The 27784-nt window shown below is 40.2% G+C and overlaps 4 protein-coding genes across 7 annotated transcripts; 1 reads left to right on the top strand and 3 right to left on the bottom strand.

Moving 5' to 3' along the window:
• Positions 1-1793, bottom strand: LOC122611650 (actin-42A). Its single transcript, XM_043784889.1, has 2 exons — positions 1633-1793; positions 1-1512 (listed from the first exon to the last, which is right to left on the bottom strand). Exon 2 carries the CDS (start codon positions 1488-1490, stop codon positions 360-362), a length of 1131 nt encoding a protein of 376 aa, XP_043640824.1. The 5' UTR covers positions 1491-1512; positions 1633-1793; the 3' UTR covers positions 1-359.
• Positions 1794-5235: 3442 nt separating this feature from the next.
• On the top strand, positions 5236-7805 carry LOC122616091 (peptide-N(4)-(N-acetyl-beta-glucosaminyl)asparagine amidase). Its single transcript, XM_043791381.1, has 6 exons — positions 5236-5626; positions 5688-5779; positions 5835-6670; positions 6726-6810; positions 6865-6961; positions 7018-7805. The coding sequence occupies exons 1-6, from the start codon at positions 5251-5253 to the stop codon at positions 7425-7427; spliced, it is 1896 nt and encodes a 631-aa protein (XP_043647316.1). The 5' UTR covers positions 5236-5250; the 3' UTR covers positions 7428-7805.
• A 1858-nt stretch (positions 7806-9663) lies between these two features.
• Positions 9664-11528, bottom strand: LOC122617037 (putative protein TPRXL). 2 transcript variants are annotated; one of them, XM_043792694.1, is made up of 3 exons: positions 10306-11527; positions 9842-10253; positions 9664-9777 (listed from the first exon to the last, which is right to left on the bottom strand). In XM_043792694.1, exons 1-3 carry the CDS (start codon positions 11405-11407, stop codon positions 9711-9713), a joined length of 1581 nt encoding a protein of 526 aa, XP_043648629.1. In that variant the 5' UTR covers positions 11408-11527; the 3' UTR covers positions 9664-9710. The 2 variants fall into 2 exon arrangements, with proteins under 2 accessions (XP_043648629.1, XP_043648638.1); XM_043792703.1 differs by lacking the exon at positions 9664-9777 and having other exon boundaries at positions 10101-10242; positions 10306-11528.
• Positions 11529-15236: 3708 nt separating this feature from the next.
• Positions 15237-27540, bottom strand: LOC122616893 (sterol regulatory element-binding protein cleavage-activating protein). 3 transcript variants are annotated; one of them, XM_043792482.1, is made up of 7 exons: positions 26448-27540; positions 20564-20935; positions 20317-20500; positions 16388-18656; positions 16129-16325; positions 15718-16072; positions 15237-15651 (listed from the first exon to the last, which is right to left on the bottom strand). In XM_043792482.1, the coding sequence occupies exons 1-7, from the start codon at positions 26699-26701 to the stop codon at positions 15473-15475; spliced, it is 3810 nt and encodes a 1269-aa protein (XP_043648417.1). In that variant the 5' UTR covers positions 26702-27540; the 3' UTR covers positions 15237-15472. The 3 variants fall into 3 exon arrangements, with proteins under 3 accessions (XP_043648417.1, XP_043648432.1, XP_043648424.1); XM_043792497.1 differs by lacking the exon at positions 26448-27540 and adding an exon at positions 21138-21245; XM_043792489.1 differs by lacking the exon at positions 26448-27540 and adding an exon at positions 21001-21222.
• Between the last annotated feature and the right edge of the window lie 244 nt (positions 27541-27784).

The following is a 27784-nucleotide window of genomic DNA, read 5'->3' as shown; positions in this document are numbered from 1 at the left end:
TTTTCAGTTCTTTTCTTCGCTTTATTATTAAGAAGCGGTTACAAGTATTTTAGTGGTATGGTAAGTTTGCTTTTAATACATATGTAGGAATGCATGGAATTAATGGAAATGCCAAACATGAATCGGTTTTATAAATGCTCATGTGCATATGAACTTGGATTTTGAATAGAACACAATATGGTTTGCTTATGCGTCGTGTGCAATTGTGTATAAAAGTAAATGGAATGCATTCTTCCGAAAGGAGCGGAAGTGTTGTGCGCCTGCTCCCGGTATTAATGTACTCATGCCCAATACTTCTGACTTGTTGTCTGCAATGGGTGTGTTCGATGAGGAACGACCACGCCCAGCCCGACTCCTGCTTAGAAGCACTTCCGGTGAACAATGGAAGGGCCAGACTCGTCGTACTCCTGCTTCGAGATCCACATCTGCTGGAAAGTGGAAAGCGAAGCGAGGATGGAGCCGCCGATCCAAACAGAGTACTTGCGTTCTGGCGGGGCGACAATCTTAATCTTCATGGTGGACGGAGCCAATGCAGTGATTTCCTTTTGCATGCGGTCAGCAATTCCCGGGTACATGGTGGTGCCGCCGGACAGCACAGTGTTGGCGTACAGATCCTTGCGGATGTCAACGTCACACTTCATGATGGAGTTGTAGGTGGTCTCGTGAATGCCACAGGCCTCCATGCCGAGGAACGAGGGCTGGAATAGCGACTCGGGGCAGCGGAATCGCTCATTTCCAATGGTGATGACCTGTCCGTCGGGCAACTCGTACGACTTCTCCAGGGACGAGCTGGAAGCGGCTGTGGCCATTTCCTGCTCGAAATCTAAGGCCACGTAGCATAGCTTCTCCTTGATGTCGCGCACAATTTCACGCTCGGCGGTGGTAGTGAAGCTGTACCCGCGCTCAGTGAGAATCTTCATCAGGTAGTCGGTTAAATCGCGACCGGCTAGATCCAAACGGAGGATGGCGTGCGGCAGGGCGTATCCCTCATAAATGGGCACAGTGTGGGAGACACCATCGCCTGAGTCCAGCACGATACCAGTGGTGCGGCCGGAGGCGTATAAAGAAAGCACCGCCTGGATGGCAACATACATGGCCGGGGTGTTAAAGGTTTCAAACATAATCTGGGTCATTTTCTCTCTGTTGGCCTTGGGGTTCAAAGGAGCTTCGGTAAGTAAGACGGGGTGCTCCTCTGGGGCGACGCGGAGCTCGTTGTAGAAGGTGTGATGCCAGATCTTCTCCATGTCGTCCCAGTTGGTCACGATACCGTGCTCGATGGGGTACTTCAGAGTAAGGATACCTCGTTTGCTCTGTGCCTCATCGCCGACATAAGAGTCCTTCTGGCCCATTCCTACCATTACGCCTTGGTGACGTGGACGGCCCACAATGGAAGGAAAAACGGCACGCGGTGCGTCATCGCCGGCAAAGCCGGCTTTGCACATGCCGGATCCGTTGTCGACTACTAAAGCTGCAACATCTTCGTCACACATTTTGCAGAAATTTTATTTGGATCTGCAAAGAAAAGAAATTTCGATGTGTACACTAGAATCCAGGACACAGTTGGGATTGCCTCCTTCCAGCAAAGGACTAGTGACCGCACAGACGACCAAAGAGTTCGGCAAGAGCTTTTACCTCTTATGGAAATATGTAGGAGTATTTTCTAGGTATCAGCTGCGCACACTTAGCACGATGACAGACGCTTTAAGATTGAATTGACCGACGCCTACTTTTTCAAAGTATAATAAGTGGTTGAAAAGTAGTGTGGCCGTAAACTACAGTAAAATTATGAACTATTTCGCCTTGCTTTAAGTATTCACTAATAAAAAAGCAACAAAACAGCGCTACAAACATAGTTAGAAACGATGGATATGGAACACACTTCCATTTTTATATATTTATTCATTCGTATTCTAAATTAAAAATAAAAATATGTTAGGAAATTAAAGATATAACAATCTAAATACAATTAAGTTTATCGTAGTATAGTATTGTATTAAAAGTATATACATCTTGAGGGAATAGCACCACTTGCAGAAGGTGTTCCAAATTGCACGCTAGACATGCTTGAAAGCCATTCATTTCAGGAAAATTTCATAAATAAATAATTTACAGATTTTTAAAAAATGCGTAACAGTGGCCAAGCCTATGAAAAATTAAAACGTTTCCCAATTAAAACGTTTCCGTGTGGAACAGCTTTTGAGGGCCTAACCAAGCAGGAACCCTAGAAAAATGTTTTTGTAAAATGTACAAAAACGTATGTATAGTTTTCCGAATTTCGCATACCAGTAGGAGCAGATCGAAGGTATTTAAAAATGTCGCCAACTCTAATACTTTCACCACAGGAAAATCCGTGTCAAAAACCGCTGTAGAACAATAACATTCGACGCTAAAAAAATGTTATAATTTAGTATATATTTCCGAATAAAGTTTCATCGGACAATATGATATGTGTTGGGTACCTTAATATATCTTAAAATATTAAATCCATTTTAGACAGTCAACTACTTTCACCTGTATGACCGGTGGCCTCAAAGCTGTGAACGGGCGGGTGGTGCGGAGCGTTTACTGGATGAGCAGCAATATGATTTTAAATTAACAGGATATGAATAAAGAAGGATTTTTACAAATAAAACAAGAGAGAACGATATAGTCGAGATCCCCGACTATCTGATACCCGTTACTCAGCTAGTGGAAGGGCGAAGGAGACTCTTCAACACTAACAATTTTTGGCGGTTGGTGGGCGTTAGAGTGGGCGTGGCAAAAAGTTTATTTGCAAATCGATAGAAATGTACAATACTAACAAAAAATGAAAAAATATCAAAACATTTTTCAAAAAGGTAAGCGTGGCCGTTTTGGGCGGTTTGTGGGCGTTAGAGTGGGCGTCAAAAAACTTGCGCTGCGTCTGTCTCTGGAGTCCGTATGCTTCATCTCAACTTTTTAGCTTTTGTAGTTTTGAGATCTCGACGTTAATTGTTATACGGCGGTTCATGACATGGATTTCCCTGTGGCGCAAAAACAAGAGTTGGCGGTATTTTCAAATCAATTGGAACGTTCCTATTATTGGACTAATAATAGGAACACGGCATTCTGGTTTAATGCTTTGTAATATACGACAAGGTAAACTTAATTTAAAACGTAAGGCGTGCAATTTGTCGTAAAATCATATTTAATGTTTTAAAAACAAAAATTAATAAATTTTAAAGAAAAAAAATGTTTGCCACGCCCACTCTAACGCTCACAAACCGCCAACAACTGTCAGTGTTGACAGCTGAGTAACGGGTATCAGATAGTCGGGGAACTCGACTATAGCGTTCTCTCATGTTTTTACTTCATTTAATATATATGAAGAATAGTTAATCATTATACATTCATTTAAAATCATTACAAAGTCAGGGATTGAAAAACAAACCGCCAATACAGGAAAAAATGTATGCCCGCCATACAATTTCTGTATGTTTTTGTAATTTTGATTTTTGTATTGTATCTGTATCTTTTGCGCCTTTGTGCGGTGGTGGTATCCTCCACAGAGTGGGAATGACACTTTTATTATTTTACTTACATTACTTTTCCAATTAATTTATTACATAATTTACATGGATGTTTCTTGTCTTAACATTTTTGCATTTCAAAATTTTTAAGCTACGCGCCCAAATAACAAATAAATGAAAAATGTTCCGAGTTTCAGGTTCATTAATCGCCATTAACTCGTCGGCGCTATTTTGACTCAACAAAAAAAAATTATTAGTTTAATATTGTCTGTATTTCCCAATGTTACCCCAAAATAGATTTCGTATAAAGCTCATAAAATTAATTAACAAATATATAGGATTTGAAACGATTTCATTTTATATTTCGAAGCTTATTCTTTAGTTGCTTATTGAAGCAGTTGTTAGTGGTTGAGATTTTTAACTTATTTTTTTAAGCGTTTTTAAAAATATCTCAAATCTCTATTTTTCGTAGACACTAAATTTAGTTTTGTTTTTAAATTGTAATCAAAAATATGCTGTTAGTAGGGATGTCGTGATAGTAAAAAAATATCGTATCGATGATATTTTCTTTATCAAAACAAAATGATGATAATATTTAAAATATCACAAAAAAATATCGACATATTTTTGATATTTTTTTTTTGTAATAAAATTTTTTTCCCTACAATAAATAAAATTAAAGTGTGTTATTAACTTTATTTTTATACCCGTTACTCGTAGAGTAAAAGGGTATACTAGATTCGTTGAAAGTTATGTAACAGGCAGAAGAAAGTGCTTCCGACCATATAAAGTATATATATTCTTAATCAGGATCAAAAGCCGAGTCGATATGGCCATGTCCGTCTGTCCGTCCGTATGAACGTCGAGATCTCAGGAACTACAAAAGCTAGAAAGTTGAGATTAAGCATACAGATTCCAGTGACATACTTGTTACCACCTTAACGCCCACTGTAGCGTTCTCTCTTGTTTTTAAATGTTCTTGTTCTAAATGCATGGATATTCTATTTATAATGCAGATAAAAATACGTTGTGTTTATATAAATTTCATATTATAATGCTACCAGTACTTGGAATTAAGTGATTTTAGAAAGACTCGTTGTGTTATATGTGTGTCTGTCATTCGGCTTCTTAAGGAGCAAAGACAACTTTGAAGAGTTTCCAGTTGTATTAATAATGCGATCGCAGAGTTTGCACTTTGCAATCCCGTTTTTTTTATAAGTGTAATTGTATTTTATGTTCACTTTAACACGTGCACTTTTACTTGGTATCGCTTTGGAAATCAGAGTGAACGAAGGGAAAATATCAAAAAAATATATCGCAATATCGATATTTGTTCAAACAAAAAATATCACGATATAAATATATCATTTTCAGAAAAATATCGATATATTGATATTTAGATATATTATCAACAACCCTAGCTGTTAGGAAAGAAGAGGGGATTAGTTATATATTCCTTTACAATGTATGAATATACTATTTATGGAATATTACTATTGCATGGTACTTAAATAAAATAATACAGGAACCAATACAGACAATCAATTCTTTGCAACATGAAACATGAAAATCTGTGCTAGTGGAATCCGGTTGCTTTGTTTTCGAGAAAAAACCTTAAATAACCGATTTTGCTATCGCTGGCACTCCGCTAAATAAATCGCGTTTTCCAACACCATAACTCTTTGTGTCTGCCTGAATGTCATCCCACGACCACCTACTAACCGCCGAATCCAGTCTGATAGTGTGGTAGCTAGTCATCAACATGGTGGACATCAACTTAGAGTGCGTGCACCAGATCGAACCGAAGACCCGTTCCTCTGGTCAGCAGCAGCAGGAGCAATTGTCAAAGAAAGCCTACCTGGAGGCGGTGCGCATTCTGTTAGTGCTGCTGGAGAACATCTTGGCGCAGCCTGAGAATTCGATGTTCCGCACCATACGGCTGGAAAACAAAGCTATCAAGGAAAAGCTTCTCTCCTTGCCAGGCTGCGAGAGGCTACTAGAAGCCATTGGCTTTGTACGCGTTACCGGATCCAAAGCATTTACCTTGCCCACTGAGGTGTCCTTGCAGCAGGTGCAGAAGTACCGAGATGCGCTGAGCGAAAGACGCACTGCCTGGCTTGACGGCACAGTGTCGAAAAGTAAGATTGTCTTTGGGGAACGAGACTGGCATCATAATCATCAAGTCTGGGATTTTAATAGGTCCGTCTCAACAAAGCACCACCACGCCCTCGCCTTTGTTCATCAAGCCTTCGGTGGAGTATCGCCATAGAATCGCTTTCCCCCGTGTGTTGGTAAGCAAGCCAAGATAGACTTCTGCTGTATTTTTATGTAGAGAATTATTTTTAGCGCACCAATAACAACTTTCTGCAGTCGCTAGAACTATATTCCGATGCAGTCATGCAGTACGAGGACGAGCTGTTGCTGGCTACTGGCCGCACTCTGATTCCGGTAGAAGAGCTTACCGAAACGGCAAGAGAGAAACTGATAGACATCCAAGATCAAATTGCGTCGGGTCAGCGCCAGGAGAAGGAGCCATGTGTTCGCGACTTGCTGCTCGTAGAGCTGGTAAACTGGTTCAACACGCAGTTCTTCCAGTGGGTAAACAATATACCTTGCCGCGTGTGTGGAAATGAAGAGAGCAAGCTGCGCCGTACCCAACGGGAAGGTGATATAAGGGTGGAGGTCACCGTCTGCTGCGGCCAGGAGAGCAAGTTCTACCGCTATAACGACATCTCCCAGCTCCTCGTTTCCCGGAAAGGCCGTTGCGGAGAATATGCCAATTGCTTCACATTCCTTTGTCGCGCCCTCGACTACGACGCCCGCATTGTGCACTCCCATTTTGATCACGTCTGGACCGAGGTGTATTCCGAAGCCCAGATGCGCTGGCTGCATGTTGACCCCTCCGAGAACGTGGTAGATTCTCCGTTGATGTATCAGCATGGCTGGAAACGTCACATCGACTACATTCTTGCCTACTCAAGGGACGACATCCAAGATGTGACTTGGCGCTACACGAATGACCACCAAAAGATTCTGCACTTACGAAAGCTGTGCGGGGAAAATGAAATGGTGCTTACACTGGAGGCGATTCGATCCAAGCGGCGACGAAATTGCACCGCCGATCGAAAGTTTTTCCTCAGCCAACGGAATATGTACGAGGTCATTGGCTTAACGTTAGAGCGGTAAGCATTTACAGAAACCAATTCGTAATCAATGTTTATTCCGTCTTCTGTTCAGTAAGCCAACAGAAAACGAGCTGAAGGGTCGGAGTTCGGGAAGTCTTTCTTGGCGACAGTCACGTGGAGAGCACACTTTCACCAATGTGAGTGACCTGGGATGCGCTGCCGGCTTTTTGTGACCTTTTATGAATTTACAGATATTCGTTTTCAATCTGAATGCAGCCGAGCTTGAAAAAAGGCAACTTAATTTGCGGTACAGCTGTGCCACCGATACATACGAACGATATGTCAAAGGTAAGTCATGAATTTATTCATAGTGCTAAGAATGTTATAAATTTTTATGTCCACAGACGAAGGTCTCATCACTATTTTGGATACCTATAAGTCTTGGCAAAGAGCGCAATTTTCTTCGAAGAACATATTTCGGAAAGTGGAGCGCGATTGGAAAATGACATATTTGGCTAGGCTGGAGGATACCGAATGTGGGGAAATTGTCTGGAAGTTTGATTTCAGCAAGACCAATTTAAAGGTTAAGTCGTATAACTTACTTTTCGAGACAAAAACTTTTGGCGACGGAAAAATCAGCGTGACTGTCGATGCCACCGACGGAAGCGCTGCGGTTGAAAATTCCACTGGCTTCCGGATAGTGGCGAAGCTTACCGGTGGTAAGGGCGATGTGGCATGGCAACACACACAACTCTTCAGGCAGAGTCTTAGTTCAAGGGACTATCCCTTCGAACTGCAAGTGGAACTATATTAAAGAATATATTTTCCAAATCAAAATGTAATTATAAAAAAAATCATTAACGATTTCCAGTCTGGATAAAAATGTTAAATATAATCAAACATTTATATTCTAAATAAGATTATAGCACATAGTGTCGCTATATGTAATTATAGCTAAAAATTTTAAGACCAACTATTATGAGCCTCCTAACCGGAAATGGAAACAGTAGATATAAAAAGTTCTTAGATTTGGGTTATGAACTTTATTTTCTTTTATAGGTACCACCCACCTTTTATTTTGTTTTAAATGTTAAATAAACTTATTTCATCAGCATTAATATACAAGCTTTCTACAAGCATTCCCAAAATACAATACAATACAATACGACGCAAAGTTTCAAACGCTATTTTGGCGGTTTGTAGGCGTTAGAGTGGTAGTTTTTGCAAATCGATAGAAATTAAAAAGACTAATACAAAATTGAAAAAATATCAAAACATTTTTTAAAAGTTTGGGCGTGACGGTTTGTGGGCGGTAGAGTGGGCGTGGTAACGTGGTTTAAAAACTTGCGCTTATGTCTCTGCAGTCTGTATGCTTAATCTCAACTTTCTAGTTCCTGAGATCTCGACGTTTATACGGACAGAAGGACAGACTCGGCTATTCATCGTGATCAAGAATATATATACTTTATATGGTCGGAAACGCTTCCTTCTGCCTGTTACATACTTTTCAACGCATCTAGTATACCCTTTTTGAGTAATGCAGTATGATATTTCATTCGACTTCCAAACAGTGAAGCTGACAGAAATATTTTAAATATTTAATTAAAAATAATTTACCTTGCATTGTCTAATTTTGTTGCTACCTCAACAGTGGTAAAAATAAGTTAAGGCATCTTATTTTTTTTAATTTTTAAAAATAATGTCTATATTCGAGTTCCTCAACTATCAGATATATGTTAATTAACTAATCTTTTGTAGATAGAAAAAGGCAAGATAAAATAAAAAAGACTCCTGATAAAGAATCTATATACTTTACAGCCTTTATATCCATTTACTCTACGAGAAACAGGTATACAAATAAATCTGTGAGTAATCAGAATTGGAATCTTCCTCGTTGTAATTAAAAGAACATGTAAAGATTTATAGAGAAGCGCGCAGTGATAGAGCTATTTTGCATTAAATAAATGGTTTCTTTAATTTACATATGCATTCCACCACCAATAAGTCATTCGATTACTGAATTGCCCGCCCCTTAATGCGTTATATTTAAATTGACCGATAAATTTGCTTTTCCGCTAATCAACTACAAATACCATTCCGTTGAAGCCGAGTGGTCAAAATAAGTTATATGTAGAATGTACATACATGTTTAAAATCATTAATTTATTCATTACGCTTTTTTTAATTATTTAAAAGGTTCCATGATCCAAAAAGGGCGTTTGCATACAGTCATACAAAATTTATTGGTAAAAAGGGATATAAGTTTGATATTGGGAAAGATAATGTCTTTATTTTCTTAATTACCTAAATTTTTACGTTAAAAAAAGTATGTAACAGGAAGAAGAAATCGTTTCCGACCATATACGGTACGACCCGGGCAACGGTAACGGTTAAACAACAAACCGATAGCTGCGAGGATAGAAATGGAAGTTTAAATCGATAAGAGTATACAGCTAATTTGTTTGATTTAGGATTAGCGCTTGTGTTTTCCCAGCGGATGTATGGAAAGACATAAAAAGGGTCTAGCTTAATTCATTTTTCTGATGTAAGTATGTATAGAACAAGAGATAATGTTATAGTCCATTTCCACGACTATCAGATACTCGTTACTCAGCAAGTGAAAGTGCGAACACAAAAATTTGAACGTTTTCTGGAATATCGGTAGAAACTGGGAAAGAAAATTATAAATTCAAAATTGTGGGCGTGACAGTTTTCGACGTTAGAGTGGTGGCGTGGTAACAAGATTTTTTGCAAATCGACATTTACAAGACTAGTGTTGTTAGTGTTGAAATTTCCCCTTCGCACTTCCTCTAGCAGATTAACGGGTATCAGATAGTCGGGGAACTCGACTATAGCATTCTCTCTTGTTAAAAAGTGCGGGCGTGGCAGTTTTGGGCGGTTTTTGAGCGTTATTGATCCTGATGAAGAATATTTATACATACTTTATATGGTCACAAACGCTTCCTTCTGCCTGTTACATACTAAATTTTCAACGAATCTAGTATACCCTTTTACTCTACGAGTAACGGGTATAATAAAATCTTTGTATATGTGCTATTTATTTTTTTATTTTGTGTCTTAGATTGTAAATCTATGATCAGATGTAATCGCCAAAAACGTACTTAGAGGTAAGGGTGCTAGTAACAGATGGAATTTGGCCGTCTCTAAAAAAATAATTAATAATAATTTAATTTAATAATTATTTATATGTAATATATGGGTCCTTACTTGGTTTGCATTTTAACCACTCGTCGCACACTCGTCATTATGGTGTCGATGTCCGAAGTCTTCCCCGATCGATTGAGAGCCTCACACAGTGTCTGAATAAAAGGAGTTCCGTCCTCCGTGCGGTAAGATACATATCCCTCGTACGTGCTATAGCACTTGAGGATCTCATTTGGAGACCCATTGGGTTGGGCGGCATCGGTCATAAAGCCCCCTGGTTCGTTGGCGCCCTTGCAAGCCTGAACGAAAAGTAGCTTGGGCTTGTCTTTAAGCGTCCGATTGCGCAGTATGGGAAAAACCACGTCATCGTCTAGGGAATAGTCGTCATCCTTTGCTGCAAGTCGGTCGTGGCGCGTCCCATGACTGAGCATCACGAGGACGAGAGCGCTCTTGTCCTCAAAGTCCTTGGTTTCCACTGCGGAATGTAGGGCTATGATCAACTCAAGAAATTACACTTGTCTACTTACACATTCGCACTGTTTTTTTAATGGTGGCCAGGGTTGCGTCTGTAATGACCTCCACTTTGCACTTCAGCTGCTCGAATGTGGCGCGCAAGACCTTCACATCCTGGACACTGCCCTTTCGGAATTTGTTCTTGCTATCAAACCGCTCGTGGTTGAAGATATACACCCGGGCGGGCTTTAATTTGCTCTTGGTCAGGCTAGACTTCGAGGTACCCAAACTCGTTGAACTCGTGCCCTGGGCATCTACGGATTGTGCGACGGCAGGGACCTTTGGCTTGGTGCCTTCTGATAATCCCAGACTAACGTAGGGTTTTGGAGTTGCAGTAGAGGTGTGTGGTGTTTCAACATGCTTAGGGGTGGGTTTAAAAAAGCTCGAAATGGAGGAAACAGATGATGATGGTTTGGCATTACTGGACAGACTCGAAACGTAGCTGGAACTAGGATTGGAGGTAGTGGTTTTTGGGGTCTTGGCGTATGGAGATGTGTAAGTTATGGCCAGGCTTGGATTCTGAGCATAAGGTGAGACGTAAGTGGAGGCCGAGCTGTTTGCAGCGGACGAAAATGGCGGCCAGTTGCTCTTAGGGCGACTTTCCTTCAGGTCCACTCGATGAGTCTCCAGGTGCTGGGTGACCGTGTGTCCTTTTTTTTTGGTCACTGTGGTCTGCTCGGTATTGACCAAGGTGCTTGATCGTTTGTTGGCACTGCTTGCCGTGGCCTTGAAGGGCTGTGTGGATCGAAAGGAGACGCCGTTCAAACTGGGCGGTCGGGAGCGCAAGGAGCTGGTTGTCGTGGTGGTGAAGCCAAGGGGTCCCTCGCCGCCCATTCTCATCTGGGCGAAGAGAGCCTCTAACTCCGCCTGACTGGGCGTGCGTCGCGTTGTCGTTTCCGTGATCAGCGCCCGCTGCGTGTGCGTCACCGTCTGGCGGGTGGTGAGAAAGGTAACCGTCTGCTTGTTGCTGTCCGTTATAGTCGAGCTCTGCACGGCAGTATTGGTCGTCTCCGTGGCTGCACTCGTGGTTCTGACGCGTGTGCGCGGGTCCTGCACCACTAGTGCCTGGCTGGGCTGGCTGCGATCTGTCTCGCTTTTCTTGCTCCACCAACCCATTATCACTCCGGTTTGCGTGTGTTGAGCTTTCTATCTTAAACTGGCTTTCTCGCCTTGACGGCAGTTGCAGTGACGCACATGTGTTTCGGATGACAGTTCCCCCAATACTGAAAGAGCCGAAAAGAATTCCGAGTAAAGAGCTCTCTCGAGATAAGAAGGCTTATTCATCGAAAGCCCACCGCCGCTCTATTCTGATTTTATACCACACCACCCCACTACGCCTCTGTACGTGGGCGCTCAGTGGTGTGCGTTATCTGCTCTCCGACGTGACTGATAACCAGCCCAGCCGAAAGTGGAATTATTCCGGAAAACGTTCTTTCATACTTCTTTTTCGAGTGGAATGTGTTCCACAAGTAGGAAAGTTACTAATTCATTTTCCGGGCGTTAGACCCTTTCTTATACTTCCCGTGCAACGCATCTGTAAGCACTCCGTGAAAAGCTTCTGTAAGCATTCCATGAAATTGTTTTAGATGCATTCCTGGAAAGGCTTCTGGATGTTTTCCAAAATGGGATTCCAGAATATTTATATTACAATACTTTTCTAAAAGTTACTAAGGATTGTTTATGGATAATTTCTCAAATTAATTATTATGACAATTTTTTTTTGAGTGAATTCTATCTAAAGTAGAGGAAGTGTTGCCAAAGATTATAAGACTGTCCCGGTTCAAAAAATATTTCTTTTTGTTAATTTTTTAGCTACAAGAGTCCATAAGTTTCAGTTTCAGTAGCCTTGTTGATTTATCTTGGTAAGGCAAACATCTGCAATATAAAAATAATATACATGTATTTGGACTGTTTAATGCTGTTAATGGAAAAAAGATTATAAAGCGGAAAAGAAAAGAAAAACGCATCATTATATGGAACTTAAATATTTATAAATATTATCAATAATGTGCTACTTACATACTTGCAATATACATATACAAATCTGAAAGCCGTCGCTAAATTTCTAAGAAAATACTCACGATCTTGACGATTTGAAATTGAAAGAGCAATTAAACAGAAACGTAATAAACTAAAATGCTTTGCGCTGTCTGCTTCTATGGTTTTCGTCATTTGCTTTTTGTAAGTACATCTTTTTCTTACAATGGCAATCAAAATTATCGTATCAGGCCATGTAAGTAAACATTAACGTACATACTTTTAAATAAAATATTTCATATGCACAATTTACATTTGTTTACATCTATGTACGATGTTTGTGTTAAAATATTTATTTTTTTTTTTATATTATTATTATTTATATTTTTATTAAATATTTAAATTAATTTATACATTATATAATTTGGTTAATATTCATTCGTACCCCACCAATACACAGTTGTTAAATTATGAGCAATCGGCAAACTTCGGTTTTTTTATTTCTCTTAACATATCCAAAAGAGTACATCTAAATGGATCTACATCTAAATGGTACTATACAAAGACTTCTTTCAATGCTTCTAACAAGCTTCTATTTTGTGGAAAAAAGAAATTGTTTTGTTGCTCTGTGGAAAAAGAAGCACTCTATAATACTTTTTCTCGACACGTTCTCGATCTTCCGACTGAGTAACTCACCCATACATACATAGGTGTGCACATACGTAAGAGAACGGTTTTGCTTTGTTTTGAAAAGCTGAATATGATCATTGTGAATGTTCGATTGATTCTTGGAATTGTTACTTGTTAAAACCAGCGATGAGAGTAAAACTTGAATAATTGATATAACTTTTTACAAAGCTGTTAGTTTTATCCTTGACAAGACATAAAAAATTAAAATTATAACTTCTTTGTTTTGCATACATATGCATGCATATGTATAAAAGAAATCTTTCAGAATAAAAGAGAGAGTAAGAGCAAACCATACACGCATAGGTATTGTGGACTAAACTCGTTCGGTTTGTTTATAACAGGAAAGATCATAAAGGCAATAAAAGGTTTTTGGATATGAGCATGAGTAAAAGTGTGTTCGGGGGTATACCTGGAGATATTATCTTGGAGGCGTATTGCGAGATCTCCCAGTTGGAACTTCGAGGTACTTTAGGTATTTTAGAATGCTTTTTTATCCCCTGAACAACAAAACAATTCACATGCCTTGGAATCTGCCAACGGAATCATATGCATACATACTTACATATCTATGTACATATGTATAACCGCGATCTGTTACAGCTATATATCAATATTTACAAAAAGTTAATTACTCGCTTACAATTTATTAACTTTAAATGTTGGTCGAACGAAAATAATTTGGTTTTTAAGGGTGAGAAAACGATAAATACTATGTACATATTATTAATCATTCACTTTTGGTTAGGAATTGGTTTTAAAGTTATCTGATCGGGAGGACGCAAATAGAAATTCTCTTTCTTGTATTCTCCACAGTCTTGTATTCAGTCACATCCGGCGTCCCACAAGGAAGTAACCTTGGTCCGCCCCTTTTTACCGTATTTATTAACGACCTTTCCTTAGTAATAAAACATTTGCGTGGACTTACATATGTACGCAGACGATGTTAAGTTAGTGTCTCAAGTTTAAGGACATTTCTTGTCATTTGGACTTACAATCCGATCTAGGTAGCTTTCAAATATGGTGCCGTGATAACGTACTAGACTTAAATGACTCGAGGTGTAAAGTTGTGACACGCGACTTACACTGTAAGTGGGTGCTCTTTGGACAGAATAACACGGGTTATTGATATTGGCGTTCTTCTGGACCATAAACTTAAATTTTCGGACCATATTTCGTCTATTGTCAATAAGGCTTTTAAGGTTTTTAAAAAGCTGGTCAAAGCAATTTAATGATACTTACTTGACCAAAACCTTATTTACCGTCCGATTTTTGAGTATGGATCACCTGTTTGGAGTCCACAATATGGAGTTAACTCGTGAGGCGCCTATATTGGAATGCAAACCTTATATTACCTCCTTATTCCAGTAGACTAATGCTAATTAATTTACCTTCCCTAGATAACCGTAGAACGAAGCTTGGAACAGTCTTTATTTGTAATCTTATTCGTGGTGAAGTTAATAGTCCCAATTTGGTTAGTCGGCTAAACTGTTCTGTTACAAGCATTGTAGATCTAACTATGAGTTGCGATAATAATAATATATAATAACTATAATAGACTTTATCCCATTATCTTCTCTCGAGCCGTACGATACATGGCATCGTACCTCGGTCGGTTGGGCGGGAGGTATAGCCACCTCAACATTTGCCCATTTTGCAACAACTCCCATAAGCATTGAATTATAATAAACTGTTTTTTAATTCTTTCAATCAGAAAAATCAATCAATGCTATTAGTCCAACAAGCGAAATCATCAGCAATAACATGACATTCTGGTTGTTCCATACTTTTTGAATAATCTCATATACCCCTATATCCTCAAATACCAATTACTTAGCTAAAGGAAGTAAAGAAAAAGGAATAATGTAAGAAGCAATGCATTCGAGACTGACATCAATCAAGGTTCGCCTTAGAACCTATAACAGAAATATCAGTTTTTGCTGTCTCACGCCTTTTCAAAAAAGGCTTAGTGACCACTCCACATATACATACATTATGGGATCATATTACCTTAGAAGTTTGTTTAAATATTTAAAGTGGTTGTTTATTAAATATACCTTATCCGCTGCGCAGCAGTGAAATCAAAAATTCGATATAAAGGACATGGAGAAGAATAAATTTGAAAACACAATTATTTATTTTTTTAAAGTTTTTCTTTTCATTCTGAAAATTAAGCGTAGGTGATTTATATGAATAATGTATTTAATTTAGTATCTAATCATTTATTGTAAGGCTGAGGCGCTTTAAGACACTATGTAGTTAATATAATTACACAAAAATATATGGGTATATTTCTGATTTATTTAGTTTAGTTACACTTAGTGTCCAAACATTATTACTAAATTCTAGCCAAGAGATACGTATAGCTTGTGTTAAAATTGTAAATTGCTGCGGACCCTAAACAAATATATATATAAATAAAATAGTGAATGCGTCAATGGCTTCGAGGCGTTTGATAGCCTTAAGTCAACTTATTCCTAGGTACTAGCGAGCCATGAAAAATTAAACTTTTGCGCTTTAGTGGCACTTGTCAGCCACAATGGGAAAACGGACAACGCGGATCTCATTTCCGTAGTCGCAAACTACCGAGTCACAGGCAAGCATCATTATTTTGGGACATAGCTGCAGGTTTGCAAAGTCCAGTTTGACCTCGCGAGCCGGCTGCCCAGTGCGCACATCCCACACAATAAGAGATCCTGTAATGCAGTTAAATGTATTATTTACTACACCCTTTAAATAAGCAATCAAGGAGTAGGCCTTACCCATTTTGCTCGTAACCAATAGTGACGGTGTTAACATCAGTAGACTGGAGTACGCGTTTGAGATGTTGATGGTAGTTAACAGGTTTCCCTGAAAGCGTTCCCACACGCAGATCCTCTCGTCCGTTCCTAGCGAGATTACGTAACTGGGTGCACAGGCCAGACAACTGACGGCACCGTCGTGAGCTTGGATATTATACATGCAGGCGCCCGTGAACAGATCCCATACGCAGAGCAGACCGTCCTGGGACCCAGACCCCCCCGTGCCCGGTTGCCAGCGATCCACAAAGAGACAGGTTACGGGCCCACAGTGACCATGGAGCGTATACTCAACATCGGACTTGTTAAGACAATACACCTGTGGAGACCATTTAGATTTAGGAAAGTGGATTTAATAAAAGGTTTTATGCGGACCTTGAGGGTGTGATCCTGGCTGCCTGTGAAAACCATGTCGTTAACGACCTGCATGCAGGTTATTGGCTGCTGATGCGCTAGTCTTACACCCTCCAATGTGATTTTCATTTCCTCCTTGGTGGTCTTCTGGGATGCTTCTTGCTGACAGCGTTGCATTATTAATCCCAGGCTTCCAGTCGATCCAGTTCGCACATGAGCTAAAAGAGGGTGTCTTTACTTATAGGACTCTTTTAAAAGGATATTAAAAGGGAAGACATACTGCGCCTGTAAGCCGAGGTAAAACCCCAGTCGATTTGCTTCCCCTTGTAGTACGTCTCTAAGCGGTAGACATCTAGTCGGCCGTTAAGACGCGCCACAATCACCCGATCGCCGTTCAGGTGAATGTGGTTTATACCCTGGTTTCTCTTCGCGTCTTCTTGGTATGCACACTTAAGCAATCCCGCAGGGGATTCCCACAATTCTACGCGTCCGTTGGCGCAGCCTACTGCGATAAGATTGTCGAAGTAGTCCAGACACCACACCGGAGACACGGTTAGCTTTCGTACCAGCGTCTGCCCATCCGGTCGCTGCTGAGAGATCTGAATATCCGATCGGGAGATGCTTGTTAGCTGCTCGCCACTGCGTGCATCCCACACTCGGATTTGACCTTTAAGGCAGCAGCTTATGATGCTGGCGCCGTCAGATATTAGACATTCAATGCGATGCTTGTGTCCGGCGATTTGCGTTGGAACTCCCTCCAGGATTTGTTCAGTCTGCTTGTACGGCGCCTCGGATTCGTGCCAACTAGAACGCCACTCGGCGTAGTTCCTGGTACAGATGCAGCGATAAAAAACCACCATAGTGTAGCAAAGCACGAAGATGCTAATGCAGCACAAGAGGATGGCAAAAAATATTTCCATAGGGCTTTTGGGTACCAGAGGCAACCCCTCTGCCATAACCATCGGAGACTCGCGATGCACGTCGTCGTCATTGAAGTCCAGCGGATCAAGTGCAGCCGCTAGGGCCTTCCATTGAAAATTTTGTTGCAGCTGCTCCTGCGGATTTCGCAATAGAGTGGCTAGCTCTGGAGCGATGGCATGACTAAGGCGAATGGTCGGCAGCAGGGTAACGTAGTGCCCACTTAGTGAGATGTTGTACTGTTTCATAATAGTGGACCAATGAAAGTTTGAAAGGAAATAGTTTAGGTCGAAGCTTGGATATCGGAGTCGCAACATTTCCTCGGCCGTCTCGTTTATGTCGATCGCTAGCGGAGCTTTTATGGACGAAGAAAAGCCGCTGCCGCTCGGCGCGCTCGTGGCATGCTGCCCGTCCTTTTGCCATCCCTCGAAAAAACTGCTGACTGCTCCCCTACCTGCCTGTAGGCGCCGTTGAAGTTCAAGAGTTGCCGTCATTGTACCGTTGCTCTGCATGCTAAACAACTGCTCCAGATATCCCGAATTATATACAATAGAGCAGATCCACACAATCATCCAGATCATGAATGCACGCTGAAAGAAGCGCGTGCGCGCCCAGAAGTTTACAATCTTGATGCGTTTAGGTATTCGCTGCTCCGCCGATGAGTGTCCATTAACCAAACTTGTTCGATCGGTAACAGATGCGACATCAGCAAAACAGAGTTTTGGATGGGACTGAGAACGTTGAAATGTGCCAGGGACAAACGGTGGCAATGCTGGGGCGGCCCCAAAAAATCGAAAATCCTGTCGTCCAGTCCCTTGGGTGCAGCTCAGCAACATCTTGGGAAGGTGCTTGGCCTCCGCCGTATACTCGGTCCGCTTTATGTTCATGGCCAATATTGTTGAAAAGAGCAGCATCTGTAGCATAAAATCGGAAAGCAAGCCGACTATGGCAAAGATACAAAACTCCTGTATGACGGGCACGAACGTGGCAAGGCCAATTGTCAAAATTGTTATCTCCGTCAGAAGAGTCTTGGATATATGCCAACCCTCCTTGCTAAGGGCCTGCGCCACGCGGATCTTCACGTCGAATGTCTCGTCCATTGAGACTACGCTCTTCGTGATCACCAAACTATTTTCCAATCCTACAAGGATTACAAGATAGGGAAATATGTCCTTTGACTGCAACGATATTGTCAGGCCAAAAAAGAAACACAAGCCAAGGGACATGGCCAAGCTTCCGACTGTGGTGATTACGCTACATAGGGCCAGCAAAAAGCGGGATCGAAACACATCGATTTTACGAACAGAGAAGTAGACGTACGCAAACACCAACATAAAGGCCACTGTGTAGGGCACCAGCTCCCACATCCTGTACTCTCCCGGGTAAAATATGTAAGTTATGGTCGTCGGCTCCTCCGCCGACGCACTATCCAACGGGAGTGGCGGGTATTGTCTCTGCAGCTTTGCCTTCAGTGTGTTCAGGTACTCCATATCATTGTGCTTAAGGACCAATGTCAAGGCATACTGTATGATCCGCGATCGAGCGCGCAGCGGGTAGCGCTTAAATCCAGTGTCCTGCATAGGCAAACCGAACAGCATTTCCGCGGCGGAAACTTTTGATTTCTGCAGGTTCTGGAATTGGGAAAAAATTGCGCATTTAGAATTGAATAGACAATTTAAAACAGATGTTTGGTAATTGACACTTTAACAGAAAAATGCGGTTTTTACTAACGGTGTTTCCTTAAATCTAACTAAATGTCACTGTGGACGCCAGTCCATGTAGTGACGGAGCGCACCAGGAGTGTGTTTGAAGACTACAACTATGTTAACCCTTATACAAAATGTTAGTTTAGTAGAAAAAGGGTGTAAAAGTGAAAATGTTTAAAGTTGAGGCACATTGGATTGTAGGGGCAAAACGAACTTTGTCTAAATACAAGAGAAGCTAGTTTCGGCAAGCGTATATACCCTTTCAGTAATTATTCTTTCGTAAAACCGTGCTATCAGAGTGTAATCAGCAACGAAACTTTGATTTCTTATTCATTAAATACATACTAATTTTCCGATTTTCATCTTTTCTTTTTTCTTTTTTTCGAATGTTAATATTATGGTCTAAACCGACCTGTTTTAAGCTTTAAAGTCTCTCAGTTTGAATAGAAACGGACGGACGGAGACAAATGTCTCCGCTTACAGTAATATAGCCTCTGAAGATCTAGCCTGAAGATATAGCCTCTTGAAAATCTGGTTATTAGCAGAACGCTAAGTATATGATACCAATGAAGTGATTTGTCAATCTTTCAATATAGCAACACTCCTCTTTTCTTTTTTTTTGACTTTAACTAACTTTGACTATAACTTTTAAAATCAATTTATCTGTTAAAACCTTAATGAAAACAAGAGAGAACGCTATAGTCGAGTTCCCCGACTATCTGATACCCGTTACGGGTCGGTTTGTGGGTGTTAAAGCGGACGTGGCAACATGGGTCAGCAAACTTGCGCTGCGTCTATGTCTCCGGAGTCTACATGCTGAATCTCAACTTTCTGCGTCTATGAGCGAAACCTCTTTAATTGAACCTATGCATATATAGACTTTAAATTCATACTACAATTTTAAGCATTTGTAAATTCTTTCAAAGGATAATCAAAATATTCTTTTATTATACCCGTTACTCGTAGAGTGAAAAGTATGTAACCGGCAGAAGGAAGCGTTTCCGACCATATAAAGTATATATATTCTTGATCAGGATCAATAGTCGAGTCGATCTGGCCATGCCCATCTATCCGTCTGTCTGTCCGTCCGTATGAACGTCGAGATTTTCGGAACTTTAAAAGCTAGAAAGTTGAGACTAAGCATGCAGACTTCAGAGACTCCGTTTGTCATTTCATGTTGCCACGCCCACCCTAACACCCACTAATCGCCCAAAACTGCCACGCTTACACTTTTAAAAAATGTTTTGATATTTGTTCACATTTTTGCTAGTCTTGTTACTCTAACGCCCACAAACAGCCAAACACTGCCAGTGTTAAAATTTATCGTTCTAACTTCCTCTAGTACATCTGCGGATTCGGAACCTAATTCCCTCTCTGCCAGTACTTTGGGTCGAGGGTTATTACGAGGACTGTGTGGTTTTCATTAGCTTAAAGCCCATTGGTCTAAACTAGGACTGGCTAGTATGGAGTCTAGACTTCTCAACCTAAATCTTGACTGCTTGAGTTGAGTAAAGTCCCAAAGCATGGATAATCGGTTGATTCCACCTGCCTGAAATATTTATAATATATATTGGTATATACCTACATGGTACTGAAATATTGTGTTCAGGATGTTTGTGTCCCGAGTAAAGTTCTGAGAATTCTGCGTCCACAGGTTGGCAGGCGAGAGCAGCAGGCAGCCATATTCCGGAAAAATCTGGTCTAGCTGCCCGTGTGATCCGCGTTTTACGTTCTCTACATGAAGGCAGTTGTGCTCCAGAGTACGCTTGCTGTGGCAGAATATTGAGTCAATTAGCGTTTTTGAGAGTGGAGGACCCCTTCAATATACTCACTTTTCACTGCTCTGGTGATTGCGCACAATTTCAAGCAATTTAAAAACTTCGTAGAGCGGCGCACGAAACGCATCCATAAGCTGCATACCCTCCGTCCACGGGAGAACACTGGCCCGCAGAGTAATCTGCTGGACGTAGAAAAAGGTGGGGCTGCTTTGCGCCCAGGGCAGAAGGGGAGGCGGGCTGCGTTCCGTGGTGCTGCTATTGAGTACCTGTGAGCGTTCGGCGGACCAGGGTTCGACGGAAGGGTGCGGTTTCTGCGGTGTAATCGAGGATGTATTAAGCCCTGATTGTGATCCGGACCCAGCTTCGTAGGGTAATACAATCTTGGTGGGTATGGTCCCGGGCAACGGAATGTTGACTAACGGATAGCTGCGAGGATAGAGATGGAAGTCTAAATTGATAAGAGTATACAGCTAATTTGTTTGATTGCCTACTTTAGGATTAGCGCTTGTGTTTTGCCAGAGGATTTATGGAAAGACATAAAAAGGGTCTAGCTTAATTCATTTTTCTGATGTAAGTATGTATAGAACAAGAGATAATGCTATAGTCCATTTCCACGACTATCAGATACTTGTTTCTCAGCAAGTGAAAGTGCGAACACAAAAATTTGAACGTTTTCTGGAATATCGGTAGAAACTGGGAAAGAAAATTATAAAATTTAAAATTGTGGGCGTGACAGTTTTCGACCTTAGAGTGGGGGCGTGGCAACAAGATTTTTTGCAAATCGACATAAATTTACAAGACTACTGTTGTTAGTGTTGAAATTTCCCCTTCGCACTTCCACCAGCAGATTAACGGGTATTAGATAGTCGGGTAACTCGACTATAGCATTCGCTCTTGTTAAAAAGTGTGGGCGTGGCAGCTTTGGGCGGTTTTTGAGCGTTAGGGTGAGGCTATTGATCCTGATGAAGAATATATATACAGCTGCGAAAAAAAAAATAGCACCACTTGCCCAGTAAAACTTTGAATAAGTCTCCTACCTACAATTTAGGGTTTAAATGGAGCTGAAATACCTTTTTAGAAAGGTTAAACAATTCACTTTTTAGGAAATAAAAAAAATCACAATGGTTCTATGAATTCTTAACTTATTTAAGGAACTTTATGAAAAGTGACAAAATAAGGCGAAAAAAATAATAGCACCACTTCATAAAAAACGCTTTAAACATAAAATATAAACTTAACAGTAAAAAATTCATTAATAACAAGTGATTGTATATTAAAACTACGCCCATTCCATTAATTTAATATTTGGTAGTGTATCCTTTATTAGCAATAACAGCTGCGCAACGTTTTGGCATGGAGTCAACCAGGTCCTGGCACCGTTTTAGGGATATTTTGCTCCAGGACTCCTTAATTATACCCAAAGTTATTCGTTGTTAGTTGGCTTGAAGCTACAACTGCTTTTGTCATATCTGACCAAGAATTTTTGATGGGATTACGGCCTGGGGACTGTACAGGTTAATCCAAAACAGGTACAGATTTATTTTGGAACGAATCCTTGGCTTTCCTGCTGGTCTACTTGGGATCATAGTCTTTTAATTGTATTCGGCAAAGGTTAGCATCATCGTCACCAAAATATCCACAAACACATGTTGGTCCATGATGGTTTTTAACCATGGTATATATGGTATAGCCCCAAATACATAGTACGAGAAACATGCCCATACCATTACACTGGATCCTTCGTGTTTAATTGCTTCTACTGTGTAATTTGGCTTATATTCGGTGTTCCTAGGGCACCTTACATACGATCAAGATCCATTGCCACCAAATAAAACCACCTTGCTCTCATCTGACCACATAAAGTTCGTCCATTTTTCGCATGGCCAATTTAAATGTTCCTTGACGAACTTAATGCGCTTGGGTATGTGTCTGCCATTTAAAAGAGGGACCTTCCTGGGACTACAGACTTTTAAACCATGTTCCCTTAGACATGTGTGAACTGTTTGCACTGTTGCGGATATGTTGAGATCCTTTTTCAGTTCGGTAGCAGCTTTAAATGAATCCTTCTTGCTCCCGGGCACTAGCCTTTTGAAGAGATGGGTGCCCAATGATTGTTTTCTCCCACGTTTTTCGGGATTCTCGTTGTAGGTGATTGCATTTCCTATCATTTTGTTTTAGCATTGAAGGATTAGACCAATATTTCTGTGTGATTTTTCTTCAGAAATTGGTTTTTTGACCATGTCACGCTTATCTGAAGTGCAATGCTTTCCTCGTTCCATTTTAAGAATTTTTTATAAGGTATGTTTCAAAAATATTGTTGGATATAGTAATAGAAATGGCAAGTTTTATAACCATGTGCTTTTTACTAAAACAAACCGCCGAAAAGTATTGAATATTTGAAAAAATCGATAGTGGTGCTATTTTTGTTTTCGCCTCATTTAAGACCTTGCCGCCCAAAAAAAATTATAAAAAATATGGACAATTCATTTTTTTTTTCATTTTTGGATAGGAAAAATATCTAGCATTATGCGAAAAATCAGTATACTTTATATGCCTGTTACATACTAACTTTTCAACGCATCTAGTATACCCTTTTACTCTACGAATAACGGGTATCATAATGTACTCATTTGTATTATTTTTACACGGTAAAAAATAATCAAAGTATGTAAACCTATTATTTCGATGTTTTAATAATAAACCAACTAGGAACATATGTACCTAATTTATTTATATAAAGGTAACTTAAGATTACAATCTATAAGCAAACTAACAAAAATGAGCGTCACTATACGTGGCCTACAGCTCTTTTAAATAAATGCTTGTAACTAAAATGCACGTTCACAAGATAATCAGTTCCTTTTCTAGTATCTGCAAAAAGCGTACCTAACGAAAATTCAAATCTAATTCATAAGCCTCAATTCATATGTATTTAAAGCAGTCCATGACCAACCAAAATAAAGTATTTTATTTAACTATTTATTTTTCGTACTATCAGCAATTCTCGTTTAAAGTATTCAAGGTCAGCGGGCCGTTTGCCTGGCCCAAGACAACAGACTGCCCTCAACGACTATCCGGTAAACGGCACTGAACACGTCGTTCCCCAGTGATAAGCGCGCCGATAGGCAGGAAAGCGCCGTGCGTGCAGTTACCATAGCATACATCGATATGGCAAACACCGGTTCTATTAATCCCGCTTAAAACTGCCTAATGGTTTGTGCATTTATAAATTTATAAATAAATTAAGCTCGATTGCAATAATAAAACAAACTGAAACACCTTTCAACGAGGTACAAGACAGGAGAGAACGATACTTTTATTGTCGTTGTAATATTTTTTTTTGGCGTACTGAAAGAAATGTTAAAAATGTCTATACATTGTGCGGTTTGTGGGCGTGGAGAAAATGATTGGTTTTTGGTATATCGATAGAAATTTTAAAGAAAAAAAACACTTTTAGAGAGAAAGTAATCTATCACCCTTAGACATAAGAAGCACAAACCTCTCAGAAAAAGAAATCCGCGCAAGAATAACTGCGTTATCGCTAATGCGATACACATATGTAAATAAAACACAAGTGCATAGGCGCAGAATAATTTTTAGCTTCTGCACTGGAAAAATCGGAATAATTGAAGAAGTCAACAAGTAAAAATGCGTTTTCCGAAAAAAATTTATTTGCCTCTGCTATGTCAAGTATTTTGAAAGCAACGAAAAGTACACCAAATTTTCAACATTGAAGATTTTTAGACCATCAAAACATGGACATGTACATATGTATGTACATATGTATATAGGGATTGATTTTTCTATAGCAAGAGCAATTACAGAAACAAAACCAGAGAGAACGCTATAGCGTTAGTGTGGGCGTGGTAGAAAGTTTTTTGGAAAATCAATAGAAATTTACAAGACCAATATGTAAAAAATAACAAAACATTTATTAAAAGTGTGGGCGTGGCAATTTGGGGCGGCTATATATTTATATAGCGACTTTTAATACAGATCAAAAATAAACTAATAACTCAAACCAATACACGCTCTGCACGAGAAAAAAAAAAAAAAAAAAAAAAAAAAAAAAAAAAAAAAAATTTTTTTTTTTTTTTTTTTTTTTTTTTTTTTTTTTTTTTTTTTTTTTTTTTTTTTTTTTTTTTTTTTTTTTTTTTTTTTTTTTTTTTTTTTTTTTTTTTTTTTTTTTTTTTTTTTTTTTTTTTTTTTTTTTTTTTTTTTTTGCACGGCCAGCATTTAGTGGTCGTTAGAGCGGAAAAGGCCATATTTTTTCTTATCAAAAACCGAACAAAATTAAAACACTCTTCAAAAGGGCGAGCATAACATTTTTTAGCGGTTTGTGGGCGTTAGAGTAGGTAAGGCCATCTTCTGAAACAAACTTGCGCTGCGTCTACGTATCTACAATCTGCACGCCTAATCTTTGTATCCCAAATCTCAGGGTTCATACGGACGGCCCATATCAACTCAGCTAGTGATTTTGGTCAATAATTATTTTTGGCCTACTAGAAATAAATAATAAATTAACACAAATCATCGGCTTTTTATAACTTATTAAACCAACCCGATCAGATTTAGGTCGGGAGATTGGCTTAGCCAGCTCATAACTTTTTTCTGTTCACAGTAAACCAAGCCTTTACCAGTCTCGATGTTTTTTGGTTTATTGTCCTGTTCAAAGTACCACCTTGAGGGCTTATTTTCCCTCGGCCACATAACTTCACCCAATCTTCTCTTATCGTGGATCCTATTCTCTCGTACAATAATAGTTTGGAGAGTAGAATCACTCAGAGTAAATATTTTTCTAATTTTCCTGCGTCAATGATTATCGTTATTTGTCTAAATAAAGCTTCATTGCCGGGTTGTCTCGGGTTGAAATAAGCCTATTTTTGTGTTAATTTTTCGTTATTAATTAAATATATACATAAAAATAAAAATATACATTAATATAATAAAGCATATTTATCAACATTAACAAAGAATCCTGCGTTAAATTTATTTTGTTATTTTCCTTTTTTCAATTCTTATTTGCTCCTAAAGTTTTCGATTACGCCCACAGTCAAAAACAAGAGAGAACGCTATAGTCGAGTTCCCCGACTATCTGATACCCGTTACTCAGCTAGTGGAAGTGCGAAGGAGAATCTTCAACACTGACTGTTTTTGTCGGTTTGAGGGCGTTAGAGTGGGCGTGGCAAAAAGTTTTTTGGCAAATCGATAGAATATTACAAGACTAATACAAAACTGAAAAAATATCAAAACATTTTTCAAAAGTGTGGGCGTGGCAGCTTTGGGCGGTTTGTGGGCGTTACAGTGGGCGTGGCAAAAAGTTTTTTGGCAAATCGTTAGAAATACAAAAATGAAAAAATATCAAAACATTTTTCAAAAGTGTGGACGTGTGTGATCAAGAATATATATACTTTATATGGTCGGAAACGCTTCCTTCTGCCTGTTACATACTTTTCAACGAATCTAGTATACCCTTTTACTCTACGAGTAACGGGTATAAAAAAGGACGCTATAGTCGATTTCCTGGACGATCTAATAACCGTTACTCAGCATTTGAAGTCTTTAGCTACAACACTAGGTGTTCTTATCTTTGTGCCGAAGTCGAAGTTAGTGAAATTATTTGTAATTTGTTAATGTAACTATAAATCGTCACAAAATGTAATATCGTCAATATTTGGAGTTGACTCCTCACTCGTATCTCACTAAGTTACGCGGTGCCTTTGCTTGACCTGCGTCAAACTAAAATCTGTAATTGCATTTGGTTTACTGATTTGATATGCGACCCTATTTAATCAAACAGACTTTCAGGAAAGTTGGAAAAAGATCATACAATTTAAATCAATGTTAAGTCTAATGAACGTTTCAAACAATTTTCCACGTATGTACTATGTATGTATGTATACATAAAGTGCTGTGTGTGCACATTTTTGGAACTGACCACGAAAGCAGAATCGCCATTAATGCGATGCTGGAGGCACACGTCGGATAGCTGGACAAGAAGAGGCCGTGCTTGTAGTAGAAGTGCGAGACGGAGGCGGGTAGTCCGGTTGAGGAGGCTGCCACAGTGCCTGCTACTCCCGCGGACGACGGGGCGGGACCGAAAGGCTTGCTGTTGTTGGATGCTGCTGTTCGCGGCGATGTCGACGACGCTGCAGCGGCCGCCCTGGCAGAAACATCTGTTGCGGCGGCCATGTTGTTGTTGGCACAGAACTTACACTTACAGCGAGGTGAGCACACACAGGCGCACGGCGACGACTTACACACACACTCTAGAGAGGAGAATCTGACCAAGAACTTTGTTCTAACGCTTTAGCGGCAAAGTACGAGTTCGGTATTCGCGGATTTTGCGCGGATTCGGATTTGCACACTCGACTGCGACAATTACGCAACCTCACGTTTGCAACGCATCATTTGCGTAGGCGAGGCAGGGTCCGCCTCGATATTGCGATATTATTATTTTGTATTAATAGCGCCGACTCGCTGGCTCCTGCTGGCTTTGGACTTAGCTTGGATCTGGGCTTGGGCATGGGCATGGGCCGTATATCGATAATGTTCACCGGCGATTTGCATTCTATTTCTATTGATTTTTCTTTTTCTTGCGCTTCATTCGCACCTTTTGGCCCCACGTTATTTACGCCGTGCGATTGTTGTTGCTGTAATTAATTGACGTTTTTGCGCATCGTCGGCGCTCTTTTACACACACTCGCGCACAAACATACGGGTTTTTCTTATAAGAATCTGCTACTTAAACGTCGCTCCCACCGGGTTTTTTGAACTTAATTGAAATTAAAGCAGCGCGGCGGATTAAGCTTATTGTTATCAAATTAAGAAGGTATATTTCACTTTTCAGGGCGAACGTGCCGTACCTAACCGCGAGCCAGAACCAAGTTGAAGGAGGTGTTGCCGATGGCTCAGCGGCAACGCAGGTACAATATATGAGCAATCAGAGGAATCCGGCAATAAGTTTAATTTGTAGCTTTTCGTTAAGCACGTTTTTCTATACCGAATAGCAGAATTGGATGCGCCCCGCGTCACCACTCACGTTAGAACAAAATGCTAGCTCCCCGTGAGTCAGTGAGGGCGAACTAGTTCGCGGCCGAACCAAAACATTGAACAGCTGAGTCAGCGCTGCGGGCAGATCGCACAAAAAAAGCACCTGTTCGGCGTGGGACAGGAAACTGCCCCAATTCCCATGAAAGTACAACTAAACCCGGCCTCAACCGTTTCGACTATTTATTATTTATTTTAGATTCGGCAACAGCTGCTGGTAAACGG

Source organism: Drosophila teissieri, chromosome 2L (genome assembly GCF_016746235.2).
Source record: "Drosophila teissieri strain GT53w chromosome 2L, Prin_Dtei_1.1, whole genome shotgun sequence".
NCBI classification, from domain to species: Eukaryota; Metazoa; Arthropoda; class Insecta; order Diptera; family Drosophilidae; genus Drosophila; species Drosophila teissieri.
This window is presented reverse-complemented; position numbering and strand designations above follow the sequence as displayed.

Excerpts from the sequence above, each read along its gene's own strand:
- LOC122611650 (XM_043784889.1), bottom strand. The coding sequence starts at position 1,490 with ATGTGTGACGAAGATGTTGCAGCTTTAGTAGTCGACAACGGATCCGGC.
- LOC122617037 (XM_043792694.1), bottom strand. The coding sequence starts at position 11,407 with ATGGGTTGGTGGAGCAAGAAAAGCGAGACAGATCGCAGCCAGCCCAGC. Across the intron at positions 10,254-10,305 it reads TAAAAAAACAGTGCGAATGT|TGGAAACCAAGGACTTTGAG; the intron begins GTAAGTAGACAA and ends TACATTCCGCAG. Across the intron at positions 9,778-9,841 it reads GTGGTTAAAATGCAAACCAA|AGACGGCCAAATTCCATCTG; the intron begins GTAAGGACCCAT and ends TTATTTTTTTAG.
- LOC122616893 (XM_043792482.1), bottom strand. The coding sequence starts at position 26,701 with ATGGCCGCCGCAACAGATGTTTCTGCCAGGGCGGCCGCTGCAGCGTCG. Across the intron at positions 20,501-20,563 it reads AATCACCAGAGCAGTGAAAA|CAAGCGTACTCTGGAGCACA; the intron begins GTGAGTATATTG and ends ATTCTGCCACAG. Across the intron at positions 16,326-16,387 it reads TACCTCGGCTTACAGGCGCA|CTCATGTGCGAACTGGATCG; the intron begins GTATGTCTTCCC and ends ACCCTCTTTTAG.
- LOC122616091 (XM_043791381.1), top strand. The coding sequence starts at position 5,251 with ATGGTGGACATCAACTTAGAGTGCGTGCACCAGATCGAACCGAAGACC. Across the intron at positions 6,671-6,725 it reads ATTGGCTTAACGTTAGAGCG|TAAGCCAACAGAAAACGAGC; the intron begins GTAAGCATTTAC and ends TCTTCTGTTCAG. Across the intron at positions 6,811-6,864 it reads GAGAGCACACTTTCACCAAT|ATATTCGTTTTCAATCTGAA; the intron begins GTGAGTGACCTG and ends ATGAATTTACAG.